Raw genomic sequence first — 15,585 nt, 5'->3', positions numbered from 1 at the left:
GGCTCCATCGCAGAGCCCTAGTCCCTGAGGTCTCCAGGTGCCTGAGGAAGCTGGGTGACTGGTTTGACTGTCATCTTTTACTCAGAGCTCCAAAATCAGAAAGAAGGAGCCCTGGTTACAAGTTGTGGTTTTTAATTGTCATCGATCTCTCTCTACAACTGGGGAGTCCTGATTTCTGCTTGAGAATGATGGTGACATGTCCTCTGACAAAGAACACTTTGCAAGATGGCCTCAAAGAAAAAGGGTTTCGACTGAGGTTTGTGAGGGTTTCATTTCATAAGTCACCTCAACCTGTAAAACATAAACTTAAACCTATAAACCTATTTGAACAAGCCCAGACCCTGCGGAGCCCCCGACCAGCTTTCAGCTGTGCCCGAGGATCAGTGTTTCAAGCAAACGCCTTTCCATGGGCCCTCTGCATCCGGCCACTCTAGCCAGCCCTGGCAACACAGCAGGGACCTGCCTGCTCACTAGAACTCATCACTGTCCTTACCGTGATCCAGGGGTGTCTGAGAGCCTCTTCAATTGTGAGCCGTTTCCTGCAATGAAGATGAGAAAACAGTGATCCATGAGGACAGAAGCTGAGAGCGACAGTCTCTACTCTTATTCTTTTTAGAACTGCATTTTGGCATTTTTTGACTACTGCCATCACCAGAATAATGGGGGATACCAAGATGGATGAGGAACTGGCTGAATTCCCTACACTCCAGAGAAAGTGGTCCAGGCAGACCTCAATAGATTGACATTACATAAACCCTCGTCCTTGGTCCCAAAGTTGAAGGGTTTAACGCCATAGGAGAGTCCTAAGTGCTCATTCGAGCTTCCAGCTCTGCATTGCCAAACCTTTGGTCTCTGTTTTTCTATTTGTCTCCTAGATCCCTTCTCTGCCCTTCCCTGCTCTGTTCCCAGTAGGATGATCCCACCTAGCACCGCCCTTAGACAGGGAATTCCGGCCCCTGCACTTTAGAAGACCCCACTCTAGACTTCTCTGAAGTCTGCGGGACTAAGAGGACACGGCCTTCTAGAGTGTGTGGACCTTCCCCCTGCCCCATCTAGGCCATTCTCTGGGCACCCAGCACCCTACAACCCCTAGCCTATCTCCTGCTTTGAGCCCATAGCTGCAGGGCTCCCGATTGGCCCTAAAGAAGGGGTAGGATTAGTATGTCTCCTATCCTCTCTCTTAATGACCCCTCTGAGCCTGCCTCCCCTTTCTCCCAGCTGAATTGGCTTGAAAATGCTGCCTTTTAAAAATTCTAGTTCTAGGTGCCTTTGGGAGACACTGCAAAAGATAATGAGCCCTAGAGAAACCCAAGCTGACTTCTAAACACACACACACACACACACACACGTACACACACAGAGTTATTTGCATTTCAGTAGGAAAAGAAAGCAGAAAGACTTGAGCAAACAAGACAAATGCCAAGTCTTAGCTGGTCCACACTTCTCAGCACCTGCCCAGATTAGACCACAATAGAGTGGATGACAGCCCGCGCAAAGTGGGGACAGACTGACAAGTCTTTGGGAGAGGCAATAGGAGGAGGTCAGTACCTGAGAAGCCAGTGCCTTTCTCTGTCCTCTTACCGGGTCTCTTTAACTAGAAGCTTCCGAATGAAGTCCTTGGCCAGCTCGCTGGTCTGGCTGAAGAATTCGTCATCAAAGTTGTAACTCACTGCTGTGATATTTGCCAGTGTTTCCTGCTTCGTGTCTCCCAGGAAAGGGGACGCTCCACTCAGGCTGAGTACAAAGAGGGAACATGTGAAGGTAGGAAGGTAGATGGAATGGGGAGATGCACTCAGGGACCCCTAACTCGTACTGTTGCATGGGGATGGGAGGCTCCTAGCAACAGTGCCTGGCCCCTCTGGGCAGCCAGTCAGCAGCCTTTTCTACTGGGTCCAATTCAATACACTTTATGGAGCTCCCAGTACTTAGTAGGAGTAGGACAGAGAGAAACTGTATCTTCAGGGGACTCAAAAAAGAGGGGAGAGAGACACAGGGGCATGGCTATTCATAATCCCCAGCAAAGCAGGGCAGAATATAACAGAAGGCCAGAAAGAGGGCTGGGGCAGAACAGGATAGAGGGGAGGTCCTGTGCAGGCTTCCTGGGAGAGTTGACATTTACATCAGTTGTGTCTTGAAGAATGAAGAGGTTTGTCACCAGTCAGAGAAGAAGATGGAAGGTCTTCTAGGCTAGTGGAGCAGCGTGAGCAAAGCCTGAGAACTGTGGAAGTGGATGGCAACTAGGGACCGGACGAGCGTCTGAGGTTCCCCTGCAGGGTTTGTCAAGGATGTGTCATCAAATAGTGACTCCCGAATCCACTGTCTCCTGACTCAAATTCCAGTTGCTTATGTGATACCTCTTCCCAGATGAGCCACTGTCCCAGAAGTCATTGGGCCCAAACTTCCCTCCATGTACTCCCTGCCTTGATTAATGTCACTTCACAAATGTACCCAAGCTAGAAACACAGCCACCACCTCTGACTCTTCCTTCCATTCCCTCACATCTAACTGGCCAAAAATTCTTATTGGTTTCATTTACGAAATATCTCTTAAAGGTCATCCCTATCTCCACTGATGCTGTCTTAGCATGGTAGCAGCAAGGTGCACTGGGAGAAATTTGATATTTCAATCCTGGGTTTGAATCCCAGCTCTGCCACTCATGTGTGAACCTGGGTAAGTTACCCAAGCGGAGCTTCAGTTTCCTCATCTGTAAAATTAAGAAAATAAAAGTCTCCACCTCATATGATTGTTATGAAGAATAAATATATAAAAAATGTTCCATGCAACCCTGCTCCATACTAAGAGCTCTGGAATTGATGGCCATTATTATTGTCATTGTCATTATTATAGAAGAACCTTCTACCACTCCTAATTTTCTATAGGATCACATCTAAACTCCCAAGCAAGGCATCAGAAGTTGGTCCCTACCACATGCTCAGTACATTTCACCATACTAAACACACTCACTTTTCCTTTCCTCAGCAGGACAGCTCTTCCCTCCTTTTCCACCTGGAGTATTAACGTCATTCTGTATACCCCAGTTCAAATCTCTCTCTTCTTAAACTTCTGCAGCCCCAGCAAACCAGTGGCTCTCCCATCTGTTCCAGCATAACCTCTAGCATAACCTTGGTCCCACCAGGTGACAGTTACCTGTCTCCCTCCGACACAGGCAAGCAGGGCAGACTGTATCCTCATGTCAGTATTCCAAGTGCATGGCACAGTGCCCACCATGAAGCAGGCAGTCAATAAACTGTGTGGAATTCAATGAGCTACAAGAAGGCTACATGTCCTGTAAACACTGGAATTCCTTAGTATTTCAGTATGGAAACCAGAGTTCTGAAGAAATCAAGGTTTCAAAGATCTGACTTAATAGATCTGGGGTGGGGCCTGGGGCATGATGGGTATTAAAAGGTCTAATGAGCAGCCAGGGTTGAGACCCTCTGCTGCAGTGCAGGGGGTCCACCACATCATACAGAGCTCCCAGTCCAAGTGCTGCTGGAAGACGCAGAGAACTGGTTTATGTGGTGTTGAGAGAATGATCCCCTTAGCTGTTGAGCTCTGGTGTCCCCTGTCCCCTCTGACTATGGGCTGACTCTTACCCAGTTTGCCATAAAAACAGCATGTTCCAGAGAAGTCAAGAGTACAATCCCACTTACAATCACAACAAAAAGAATAAAATATCTAGGAATAAATTTAACCAAGGGGGTAAAGAACCTATACAATGAAAAGTATAAGACATTACAAAAGAAATCAATGATGACATAAAGAAATGGAAAGATATTCCATGCTCATGGATTGGAAGCATAAATATAGTTAAAATGTCCATATTACCTAAAGCAATCTACAGATTCAATGCAATCCCAACCCAAATCCCAATGACAGTCTTCACAGAAATAGAACAAAGAATCCTAAAATTTATGTAGAACAACAAAAGACCCCGAATAGCCAAAGCAATCCTGAGAAAGAAGAACAAAACAGGATGTATCACACTCCCTGACTTCAAAATATACTATAAAGCTATAGTAATCAAAACAGGATGGTACTGGCACAAAAACAGACACATAGATCAATGGAATGGAGTTGAAAGCCCAGAAATAAAACCACACGTCTACAGATAGCCAATCTTTGACAAAGGAGCCAAGAACATACCATGGAAAAAGGAAAATCTCTTCAATAAATGGTGCTGGGAAAACTGGACATGCAAAAGAATGAAAGCAGACCATTGTCTTACACCATACACAAAAATTAACTCAAAGTGGATTAAAGGCTTGAATGTAAGACCTGAAACCATAAAACTCCTAGAAGAAAATATAGGCAGTACACTCCTTGGCATTGGTCTTAGCAGTACCTTTTTTATTTTACTTTATTTTGTTATTTTTTTGAGGAAGATTAGCCCTGAGCTAACTGCTGCCAATCCTCTTCTTTTTGCTCAGGAAGACTGGCCCTGAGCTAACATCCATGCCCATCTTCCATCTACTTTATATATGGGATCCCTACCACAGCATGGCTTTAGCCAAGCAGTGCCATATCCACACCCGAGATCTGAACCAGTGAACCCCGGGGCCACTGAGAAGCGGAATGTGCAAACTTAACTGCTGCGCCACTGGGCTGGCCCCAGCAGTATCTTTTTGAATACCATGCCTACTCAGACAAGGGAAACAAAAGAAAAAATAAACAAATGGAACTACAACAGACTAAAATGCTTCTTCAAGGCAAAGGAAACCATGAACAAAACAAAAAGACAACCCATGAACTGGGAGAAAATATTTATAAATCATACATCCAACAAGGGGTTAATTTCCAAAATATATAAAGAACTCATACAACTCAACAACAAAAAGACAAACAAGCCGATCAAAAAATGGACAGAAGATATGAATAGACATTTTTCCGAAGAAGATATACAGATGGTCAACAGGCACATAAAAAGATGTTCAACATCACTAATCATGAGGGAAATGCAAATCAAAACTACAATGAGATATCACCTTACACCTGTCAGAACAGCTATAATTAACAAGCCAAGAAATAACAAATGTTGGAGAGGATGTGGAAAAAAGGGAACCCTCATACACAGCTGGTGGGAATGCAAACTGGCGCAGCCACCATGGAAAACAGTATGGACATTTCTCAAAAAGTTAAAAATAGAAATACCATATGATCCAACTATCCCACTACTGATATTTATCCAAAAAACACAAAATCAACAATTCAAAGAGATTTATGCACCCTTATGTTCACTGCAGCGTTATTCACAACAGCCAAGACGTAGAAGCAACGCAAGTGCCCATCGACGGATGATTGGATAAAGAAGATGTGGTATATATATATACAACAGAATACTACTACTCAGCCATAAAAAAAGACAAAATTGTGCCATTCGTGACTACATGGATGGACTTTGAGGGTATTATGCTACGGAAATAAGCCGGACAGGGAGAGACAAACACCATAAGATTTCACTCACGTGGAAGATAAACACACAAGGATAAGGAGCCCAGATTAGCAGTTACCAGAGGGGAAGGGGGTAGGGGGAGAGCAAAAAGGGTAAAGGGGCACATACGTATGGTGATGGATAAAAACGGTGGTGAGCACAATGCAGTCTATACAGAAACTGATATATAATAAAGTACACCTGAAGTTACACAACGTTATAAGCCAATATGACCTCAATTTAAAAAAAAACCCACAGGATTTTCCAGATGTGCTGTGAAGGGACAATGGTTGGGAAGCAATGATGGAATAAACACCTATTAATCAGCCATGTCTTATGTGCCAGAGCAGCGCTGGGAAACTTACACATGTCGGCTTATTTAACCCTCACAATGCACCTGTAGCGGGAAGTTTGCAATTCCTAATTTTCTGATGAGAAAAACAGGCTGAGAGGTTAAGTATCTGCCCAAGACCAAAGAGATGGAAAGTGACAGATCTACTACACACGGGGCTACACAGGAAATCTCTGCTTAAGCAACTTAATACTTCAGGGACAGGAAAGAGAGACTCCAGGCAAAAAGGAGGAGAGAATGAAAGAGCTGGGGAAAGGGAGGGAGAAAGAGAGAGAAGGAAGAAGCAGGATCAGGGAAGGCACGGCAGCTGGAGAGCTGTCTCAAGCCTTCCGAGTGAAAATGGACATTCTCATAGGAAGCCTCAGCCTGGGTGAGGCTGAGGGGTGGGTCCCTGGCCAGGGCGGGGATGCAGACACAGGCCGCACAGATGGAGGGCCACAGGCTTCTCCCCTGGGTTCCTGCTCAACCTCAACCCCAGGGTCACAAGTATGAAATGGTGCTAGGAGCGCTTAACTTCAGGTTTGCTGTGTGGATTGAATGCATTTGGCTCATAGTAAATGAGCAAATCAGTAAAATCAGTAAATGTCAGTCTGTCTGTCTGTCTGCCTGCCTCTCTCTCATTCCTCCCGGTTTCCCTAGATCTAAGTGGGTCTGGGCCCCGGGATCAGGGATACTCACAGGATGTAGGTGATGACGCCTATGCTCCTGCAAAACAAAGAACAGTCAAGTCAGGGTTCCTGGCTCTAATCACAGACTGGCAACGGCCTCCTCGCGTGGTTCTCAGGGGAAGTGGTCACTTGCCCCTCTACGGTGACCTCTGGATGCGATTTTAAGCCCCATGCCTCTCTCCGTCCACTCTTCAGCAGCAGCCTGGGACGTGTTTGGGGTCATTGGGCTCTGGACATTGAGTCTGAGGACCCAAGTTCAAGCTCAGACTCCTGCACTTGCAGGCTGTGATTGGGGCAAGTCCTTCATCCCTCTGAGCCTCTTTCTCCTCATAAAATGAGGAGAATGATAACTACCTCAGACAACTGCTGGGAGGATTTTAGAAAACCAAGTAATCAAAGTGCTCGGCCAACTGTAAAGCACTGTCCAAACGAAATGAGTCCTACCCGCGCAGAGAATCAACCACTGTGGTATCCCCTGACCCAACCCGGCGCCTGGAACACGACAGGCTCTCAGTGGTCCCCTGGTAGACTGACTGAATGACCTAGTGTGACTATTATCTCTATTATGGCTGTGGCAGGCCTCAGGGGTGAGCCTGAACCTCCAGCCTCACCTCTCCCCTTGTCCTCTGCCTCAGCCATGTTCTAACCAGCCTCAACTCCAGGCCCAGCTGCCCCCCGCTGCCCAGGCCACAAGTCCTGCAAACCTGGAGCAGCCACAGGCTCTGAAAGGTGAGTGTGGAGAAAGGGGATTCATGGGCAAGGGGGATGTCAGCCAGAGCTAGGGTCTGAGGCTTTCTGCCCTTGGAAGGATCCCTAGGCCACCTGGGTGACCTGTACAACTTACCACATGTCAGCCTCCAGTCCCAGGGGCTCATAGTTCACAATTTCTGGAGCTGAAAGAAGCCATATCGAAGAGTCAGCAGGAGGATGAAGACGAGAAGAGATGGCTATAGGGAATTTTACGGAGTTTGGAGCCAAATGTCTCCATCCTAAGTCTCCACTAAGGAAAATCATAGGAGTGGACGGAGATAATCCAAGTCTAAGAATTTTGAGCAAGTTCCCTGTTATCCCGGTAGAAACCTTTCACAAAGAGGCCTTGACAGTGAGGAAGAAGGAAAGTACATGGGAAGAGCTGAGAAAGGAAGAGGAGGGTACGGAGAGGGAGACGCAGGAAGGAGAAATGGGGCCTAGCGACAAGGCCTGCTTTAAAACTCTGGCGCAAACTAGTCAGGTCAGCGCTGAAGGGTGATGAAGAAGAAAAGAGGGCAGAGAAGGAATCCACACTATTTCTCCTCAGCTCTTTGAAGATAATATTCTATTGGACACTGGCTTCCATTATTGTTTTGAGCAGTATGATGTCAGTCTAATTATTGGGTTTTTAAATAATAACTGCTCCATCTTTTCTCTCTGACTACTTTTAAGGTCTTCTCTTTGTCTTTGTACCCTAGAGTTTAACTATATTGTGTCTAGGTGTGGATTCATTTTTTTTTCTGTTTAATATACATTATCCTTTCTGCATCTGGGGATGCATGTTTTTACCTAAGTTCTGAAAATACTCAGTCACTCTCGCCAAATATTGCTCCTCTATCATCTCTATTCCCTCTGCTGGGATGCCAAACAGACCTACCTTAGGCTTTCTTTTTTTACCCTCTTTTGCTTATCCTCTCTTTATGTATCTATGTCTTTGTCACTCTGTGGTACTCTAGACAATTTTTTTCAGCTTAGTCTTCCAATTCAATTCTCTCCTCAGCTGTGTGTAATCTGCTATTTAACCCATTTATTGAGTTTTAAATTTCCACAAGTATATATTGAATTTCTTTCTCTTTTTTTTTGGTGAGGAAGATTGTCACTGAGCTAACACTTGTGCCAATCTTCCTCTACTTTGTATGTGGGATGCCACCACAGCATGGTTTGAGTGGTGTGTAGGTCTGTGCCTGGGATCCGAACCGGCGAAACCTGGGCCACTGAAGTGGAGTGTGTGAACTTAACCATTAGGCCACCAGGCTGGCCCTATTGAGTTCCTTAAAGTTCTATCCGATTCTTTTCAGAATTTGCCTGGTCATTTTTGACAGTCTCTTGTTGCTTGCTCATTCTTGTGATTCTACCTTTTTTTATATATATATACATTTCATTTATTTTATAGTCAACGGTAGGTAATTTCAGTATCTTAAGTCTTTGAATATCTGAATCTTGCTAGTCTCTAACTGAAATGCCAATATGCGCACTTGCCTGTAGGAGAGGTCCTCCTATTGAATTTTTTCGCTCCTCACAGCTCCAACTCTAAGTTAATTTCACTGGCTTTTGGGGATGGGACAGGTGATGCTAAAGGAATTACTACCTTTAAAGATGTCTCTTATTTCCTACGAGCCCAGAATTGCATTAACGAGAATATTTTTCTCAAGAATCCAGTTTTGGGGGTCAGCCCTGTGGTCAAGTGGTTAAGTTCACGTGCTCCATTTTGGAGGCCCGGGGTTTCACCAGTTTGGATCCTGGGTACAGACATGGCACTGCTCATCAGGCCATGCTGAGGCGGCGTCCCATATAGTACAGCCAGAAGGACCTACAAGTAGAACATACAACTATGTACTGGGGGGCTTTGGGGAAAAGAAGAAGGAAAAAAAAGAAGATTGGCAACAGATGTTAGCTCAGGTGCCAATCTTTTAAAAACAAAAAGGAATCCAGTTTTGTAGTGAGAGGCTTTTGGAAACTGGGTCCACCACGCTCCTGAAACCTGACACTAACTTTTTAACCCTGAGTCTCAAGAGGAAATTTCAAAGGAATGGTGGGAGTAGCGAGGGTGGTTACAACCTGTTTCTCAGGAGTCTTGGGTAAAGAAAGTCATCACAATTTGGGCAGAGGCTTAGAGAAGTCACCCTATGTATATAAGGTGCAAATAAAAGCAATTCTGGACTGGAGTGAGTGATACTGGCTCATGAGAGTCAACTGTGTGCATCTCTTCCCAACTCCAAATTCAGTGACAACATATTGGTAGCTTAAAATTGGCGAATACTATAAATTAGGGTTTTATTTTGTCTTGAGACCTGGTTGTTAGACATTTACCACCATACCACTGGGCAAAATCCTCCACAGTCTGGCCCCACCCAACAATATCTGACTCGTACAGCCAGTCTGGTAGAAACTCTCTGGTCCATCCAGAGTGGACAGTGGTTTGTCCCCGATAGATGCACTAATTCTGGCCCTACCCCTCTGCTATCAATGACTGAACCTGGATGTGCTCCTCCTCTATCCTAGCTCCTTCCCAGCCCTCTTCAGACACTTCTCCCACCCACAACACCAGCCCCTTGTCCCTTACTTACTCAAGGCCTTGACTGATCCCACTGACTTTGCCAGAGTGGGTATCTTGTTTGAACAGTCTTTCAGAGCTGTCTATATCACCTGTTTTACAATTAATCACATCCTGTCTTGTGACACCTCTTCATTATTGCTCTGAATTTCTAGTTGAACCATTTATCGTTATTTAACACTTGGTATGAACTTAACTAAACAAACATAGTCATTTTTACCACATATGTGAATGGTGGGCTGCAAGTGCTGCCTAGGGACAAAGTGTGAGAATAGCTGTCTTGTACCCCAGGTTCAAGTGGCTCTGCCATCAACTCATTGTGTGATCTTGGGTGTGTCATTCTGAGTGTGACTCCTTACTGTCATCTTCCTGACCACCTCTTTCCCCTGACCAGCCAGCTTCCTGTTGACAACACTCCCCTCCTCTAGACCAACCACACGGCTCACACTTCTCATATCTGTCATATGGTAGGTGAAGAATAACCACTGGTTGACCTTAACTAAAATCCCCCAGCCCTCCAATTCCACATTTGTTAAACTAGACCAGATGATCCTTCCAGCACTCTTATTTTGTGGTTTGATGTGTTGTTTCCACAACTAAACTGTAAGCCCCTTGGGGGGCAGGGTTTTCTTAGGAAGAAAACCCCATGTAATGGAAAGAGCACAGGCTTTGTTGCTGGATGTATCTGTTTACAAATCTCAACTCCACCACCTACTGGTTGTTTTCTTGAACAAAGAACTTGATAGAGAAAATAACTATATCTGCTTCATGAGGTCATTTGAGGATTAACTGAGATAATGTCTGTAGAGCACCAGGCATAGTGCCTGGCACACAGAGAGCTTCCTTTGCCCTGGGTCTGTGGGGTCTCTCAGCACCATTCGATAGTGGCTGCAGAGCTGGTATGTATGGCCTGAAAATCTGTCAGGGTGGATGATCTGACACATTCTGTCTTCCTTTTCGATTAGACTGTGGTCAGAAGTTTCAGCGCCCAGGTTTTGAAGAGACCATGCCTTCCCTCCATTTCCAAGGCCACCCCAACTCCCAAAGCAGAGAGAGGGGGTTCTCAACTCTCATTCCTTACCCTCCGCCAGGCTGTTTCTTTGTGACCTCCAACCTGCAGCCCAAGCCCCGGGAGGGGGTTTCTGGGGCCTGGGCCAAGGGTGAGAGAAACAGATAGAAGAGAGGTAGCCAGAGCCCTGCTGGAGCTGGGCCTCAGGGCATGAGTAAAGGCCAGGCACACAGGAGAGGTGAGTGGGTGGATCTGGCACCTGGCAGATGATTTTCCTTTTCCTTTTCAGGAAATCAAAAGGACTCCAGAGAAAGTTGAGTCTATGGGAATGCAAGAGGGCGAGGTAATTTTAAATCTTCACAATAAACTTATCTAAGAGCAGGAGGTGGAGCCAGCTCTGGGGCATTTAACTCTGCAAAGGCCTTGAGCCCCACCTGTGCTCCCCCTGCCCCACTGGGCGCTCAAAGCCAGCAACTGGACCCACACCCAGAGGCCCAGCAAGACATTTTCTTCCCCACTCATCAGGTTTCTAGAGGTCCCCAAGGTGTCATCTCATCCCAGAGGCCACAGCCCCAGACACAGGATTTCTTCTGGGATTTCTCTACATTTTGATCCTGGATTCCCAGCTGAGAGAGAAATAGGCCTAAAACTCACCAACAAATTCTGGCGTCCCAAAAATGTTCTTAAATTCAACTCCATCTTCTATTTCATGAGCCAGGCCAAAGTCAATCAGCTTGATGTGTGGAATGGGAATATTCTTGTCTAACAACATAATGTTTTCTGGCTGGAGAACAAAAGAAAAGAAGCAAAGGAAGAAAAGAAAAGATGGTAATTAAAGCCTTGTTTTGTGTTTTTGCTTCGGGTTTGGGGTGGGTTTGGCATTCCTTTTTAGGAGACTAAAACAGTATAAACTCTGTCCTGTTTTTGTGTCCTCGGTCTTCTCCTGTGAACTCAAAACAGGCATAGTGCTGAGGGGAAGGCCTGGGTTTTACCAAACCTGCTGCTTACAGCAGGACTGGAGGCTTTAATCCCCTTTCTGTCTCTGACGGGCAGATCCCTTACTGCAGTGCCTCTGTTTCCCCATCTGTCAAATGGGGCCAGGGAGAACCTGCAGCATTTTCTGTAGACGAAACCACCGCCTCTGTGTGAGTGTGATGGGGGCAGGGGTGTTGTAGCTTAGTCTCGGCTTACGCTTGGCTTATTGACCTTTGTCTTCCTGACCACCTCTTTCCCCTGGCCAGCCAGCTTCCTGTTGACAACACTCCCCTCCTCTAGACCAACAATGCAGCTCACATTTCTCTATGTGTTTAACTAATTTTGGCCCCCAGCAGGACACAGGAAAAAATGCACCTGATTTCCAGGGAAAATACCAGCTGCCCAGGCTATTTCCAGCTCAGCAAGCAGCTCCCAGAACTGACACCACAATGTGGGTGTGTGTTGGTAGGGGGACAGACTTGCCCTGGCCTCACACACCCTAGGGCCCCAGTGAGGCTAGAACAGGATCCTGAGCCCATCTTTCTCACTCTCGCTCAACCGCTCAGAGTACACTGTGGGTGAGCAGGTCCCTCTGCTTCGCCCTCCTTCCTCCCACTCCCCACCGTGACTGTCCTGCACTCCACTCAAAGTGGAATGTCCTGAAAACATACAGCCACACAGACACTTGTACACCAATGTTCACAGCAGCATATTCATAATAGTCTTAATGTGGAAACAACACAAACAGCCATCAGCTGATGAGTAGATAAACAAAATGTGGTACATCCATATAATGGAATACTATCTAGCCATAAAAATGAATGAAGGCAAATTAAAAAATAAAAAGGAATGAAGTACTGATCCACACTACAGCATGGATGAGCCTTGAAAACATTATGCTAAGTGAAAGCATCAGTCACAAAAGACCACGTATTTTATGATTCCATTGACACAAAAATATCTTGAATAAGCAAATCCATAGAAACAGAAAGTAGATTAGTAGCTGCCTAGGACTGAGGGAATGGGGAGTGACTGATAATGGGCATGGGGTTTCTTTTTGGGGTGATGAAAATTTTCTAAAATTGATTGTGGTGTTAGTTGTTCAACCTTGTAAACTGTATACCTTAAATGGGTGAATTGTATCGTATATGACTTATATCTCAATAAAGTGGTTTTAAATGAATGAATGAATAAATAAACAAATGTTTAAGAAAATTGAATATCCCTGTTTCTCAAAGTGCTGAAGAATTTCCCACCTTGCACCTTTGCTCTCATCATTTGCTCTACCTGGAAAGCCTTCTGCTCAATCTCTGCCCATCAAAATTCTAGCCGGGCTTCAAAGTCTAATTCAACCCATCTACTCCTTGAAACTCTCCCTCCCCAGCACTGAGCCCCCCACCACCATAAGTGAATTCTCCCTCCCCCAGTCCCTTTCCTCCTTATTTGAACCTTTTCGTTATGACATTTGTCATGCTCTCCCTTGTCCAACAGTCCTTGCTGTCTTTGTCCCAGCACCCCTAGCGGATCCTCAGCTGGAGAGAGGATTCAGGTCTGCATCTTCACCCCCTGAGGCACAGAGCGCAGAGGCTGCCAGGCTGAGGGCGGCCGTAACTGTTAGCGGAACTGATTCTGGATCTGGACTGAAGACACTCTAGGCGCCCCGACTCCAAACTTCCCAGCTCCCTGAAGTCTCTGGGACCTCATGTCACAGTGGCTGGAAACTTACACTCAAGTGAGCTGGCTGAGGGCCCTCTCCTTTTTTAAAAAAATAAATAATACATTTCCTTTTGCATGTTTTTCAGCTTGTTTATTCTTTTTCCCCTCTGGAGAATTCTCTCAGCTTTATTTTGAAAAATGTGTCAAAGTCTTTTCCCAAAGCAGACCAGATTCTTGGCTCTGCTGCAAGGAGAGTGGAGGGCAGGGAGAGGTCAAGAGACAGGACTCAGGTAGGGGCCCCACTCCAGTGCCCCGAAGCCAGCCCTCCAGTGGCTGCTCATGGACCCCAAGTGTCCTGGCACCCCATGTAGAGAGCTGTACCCTCCCCACTGCCCACCATCTCCCAGGCATCTCCCCACTGCCCACCATCTTCTCCTCCCTCCATCCCACCACATTCTTCAGTCACCTTACTGGGAACTGTCCTCTCCTCCAGGGAATGGCCCTGAGGCTTGTCTCTGGGGCTGAGGGGCCAGGCCCGGGTCTTTCTGACTATCACAGTGTGTTTGAGGTACAGGCACCACAACATGATACATGCTGAATGGGGATGGGAGCTGCAGTGGACAGAGGCAGACACACTGGACCTGATGATCCCCAGGACTATGGGGCAGTGGAGATGGGGGTGGGGAATGACAGGGAGGAAGGAAGAACAATTGGAGGCTGAATTCTCCCAGGTAGCACCACCCTGAGAGGTGAGACGGGTCCTAGCCTCACATCCTCTCACCTCTGTGGCCCACAGTCCAGGGGAAATAGCCTCTCCACTGGCTTGTGAGCAGCTCAGGGCAAAGCCATGTTTTCTCCCCTGAGTCCCACCTGTCCCCAGACCCCACCTCAAGAACCTAACACACAGCAGGTGACCTTTCCCCTGCTTGGAACACTGTCCCTGCACAGTCCCTACCCTAAATCTGGCTAATTCCATCCACATTTCAGTAAAATACTACCTCCTCCAGAAAGTCTTCACACACACACACACACACACCACCTCCCCAGTTCCCATAACACTCTGTGCTTCTTCCACTGTCTTAGGGTGGTGGCTTGTTTATCCGTCTCCTGCAATGGGCTATGAACTTCTTGAGGGTTCTGTTTCTCTCATCTCCCCAAGCTCGGTATAGAGCCAGGCATCCACCAGGTGCTCAATAAATATTCCCTGAGCAAGGACAGGAGCCATTTGGTAAGCCCCTGCAATGTGCTCACCAAGCACATGACATACTTTCTACCTCACTGAGCCCTCTCAACTACCTGATGTGGTGGGGGTTATCATTCCTCTTTTTCAGAAAGGGAAGCTAAGACTGAAATACTGGCTCATGGACACTGGGATTTTAACCTCTATCTGTCAGACTCCAAAGCTTGTGCCCCTGAACACTAGACTAAATGATACCCCTTCCCTACTTCTCAGGGGTTCTGGGAATCTATCACAGGGAGAAGCGGGAATGCCATGTGGGTCTGGCAACCTGGAGCACCCTTGCTATTTTCCTGCTCTGGCACCTGCTGCCCATCTCTGGCTGCCTTTTCTGCCAGTGATGCTTTCATCCAGGTGAGCGGCCCCAAGCCCCGCCCCTGGCCTGGCCCTGATGCTGTGTTCAGAGGCTCAGAAAGGAGTCTCAGGACCTCCTGGGATAGACTCTCTTCATTTCAGTGAGAAGACAGAGGTCCTGGCAAAGACAGTCCCAAGGTGGGTGTGGATAAAGTGATATGGCCTGGGGGTTTCAGGCTGGGAAGTGGCCATGCGGCAGCAGGAATGGTCTGCTGGGTGGTCAGGACCTGGGTTCTTGTCCGCACCTCACAACTCACGCCTTGAGCCATTTCTACCAGATGCTCCTTCAGGCTCAGACCTGCCCTGAAAGAGAGTGAACAGATGTCATGGGCTCCTTGCCACTAATGTTTCCTGCTTCCTTCCCAGGCCACTAAGGTGATTCCAGGCTGGTCAGGAGATTCGGACCCCATATCTGCAGCTCCTCTTGCTTTCAGAAAGGCTTCCCTCTTGCTATACCAGCCTCCACTAAAAGCCTGATGTACCCAGGAGGCAGGGCAGGGACTGACATTTACCAAACATCTACCAAGGCAAGCAGCGCACGAGTGCTCTATGTCGTCCTTGCAGCTACCCTGAGTGGTAGGTGCTGTTATCATTCCCAT

General features: G+C 46.8%; 1 protein-coding gene across 7 annotated transcripts in view; it reads right to left on the bottom strand.

The window, feature by feature from the left end:
* The window catches only part of DAPK2 (death associated protein kinase 2), a 116,606-nt gene that overhangs the window by 15,983 nt on the left and 85,038 nt on the right, over positions 1–15,585 (bottom strand). For all 7 annotated transcript variants that reach the window (XR_011498959.1, XR_011498968.1, XM_044764756.2 and 4 more), the window contains 5 exons: positions 11,419–11,548; positions 7,296–7,344; positions 6,462–6,488; positions 1,582–1,734; positions 494–539 (listed from right to left, as the gene is read on the bottom strand). Coding sequence is in view for 5 of the 7 variants with exons in the window: in XM_044764756.2 (XP_044620691.1) it covers positions 494–539; positions 1,582–1,734; positions 6,462–6,488; positions 7,296–7,344; positions 11,419–11,548 (405 nt within the window). In the remaining 2 variants the exon portion in view is untranslated. The remainder of the gene's footprint in view (positions 1–493; positions 540–1,581; positions 1,735–6,461; positions 6,489–7,295; positions 7,345–11,418; positions 11,549–15,585) is intronic.

Source organism: Equus asinus, chromosome 2 (genome assembly GCF_041296235.1).
Source record: "Equus asinus isolate D_3611 breed Donkey chromosome 2, EquAss-T2T_v2, whole genome shotgun sequence".
Classification (NCBI taxonomy): Eukaryota; Metazoa; Chordata; class Mammalia; order Perissodactyla; family Equidae; genus Equus; species Equus asinus.
The sequence above is the reverse complement of the archived record's forward strand: the minus strand, read 5'-3'. Positions and strand labels throughout refer to the sequence as shown.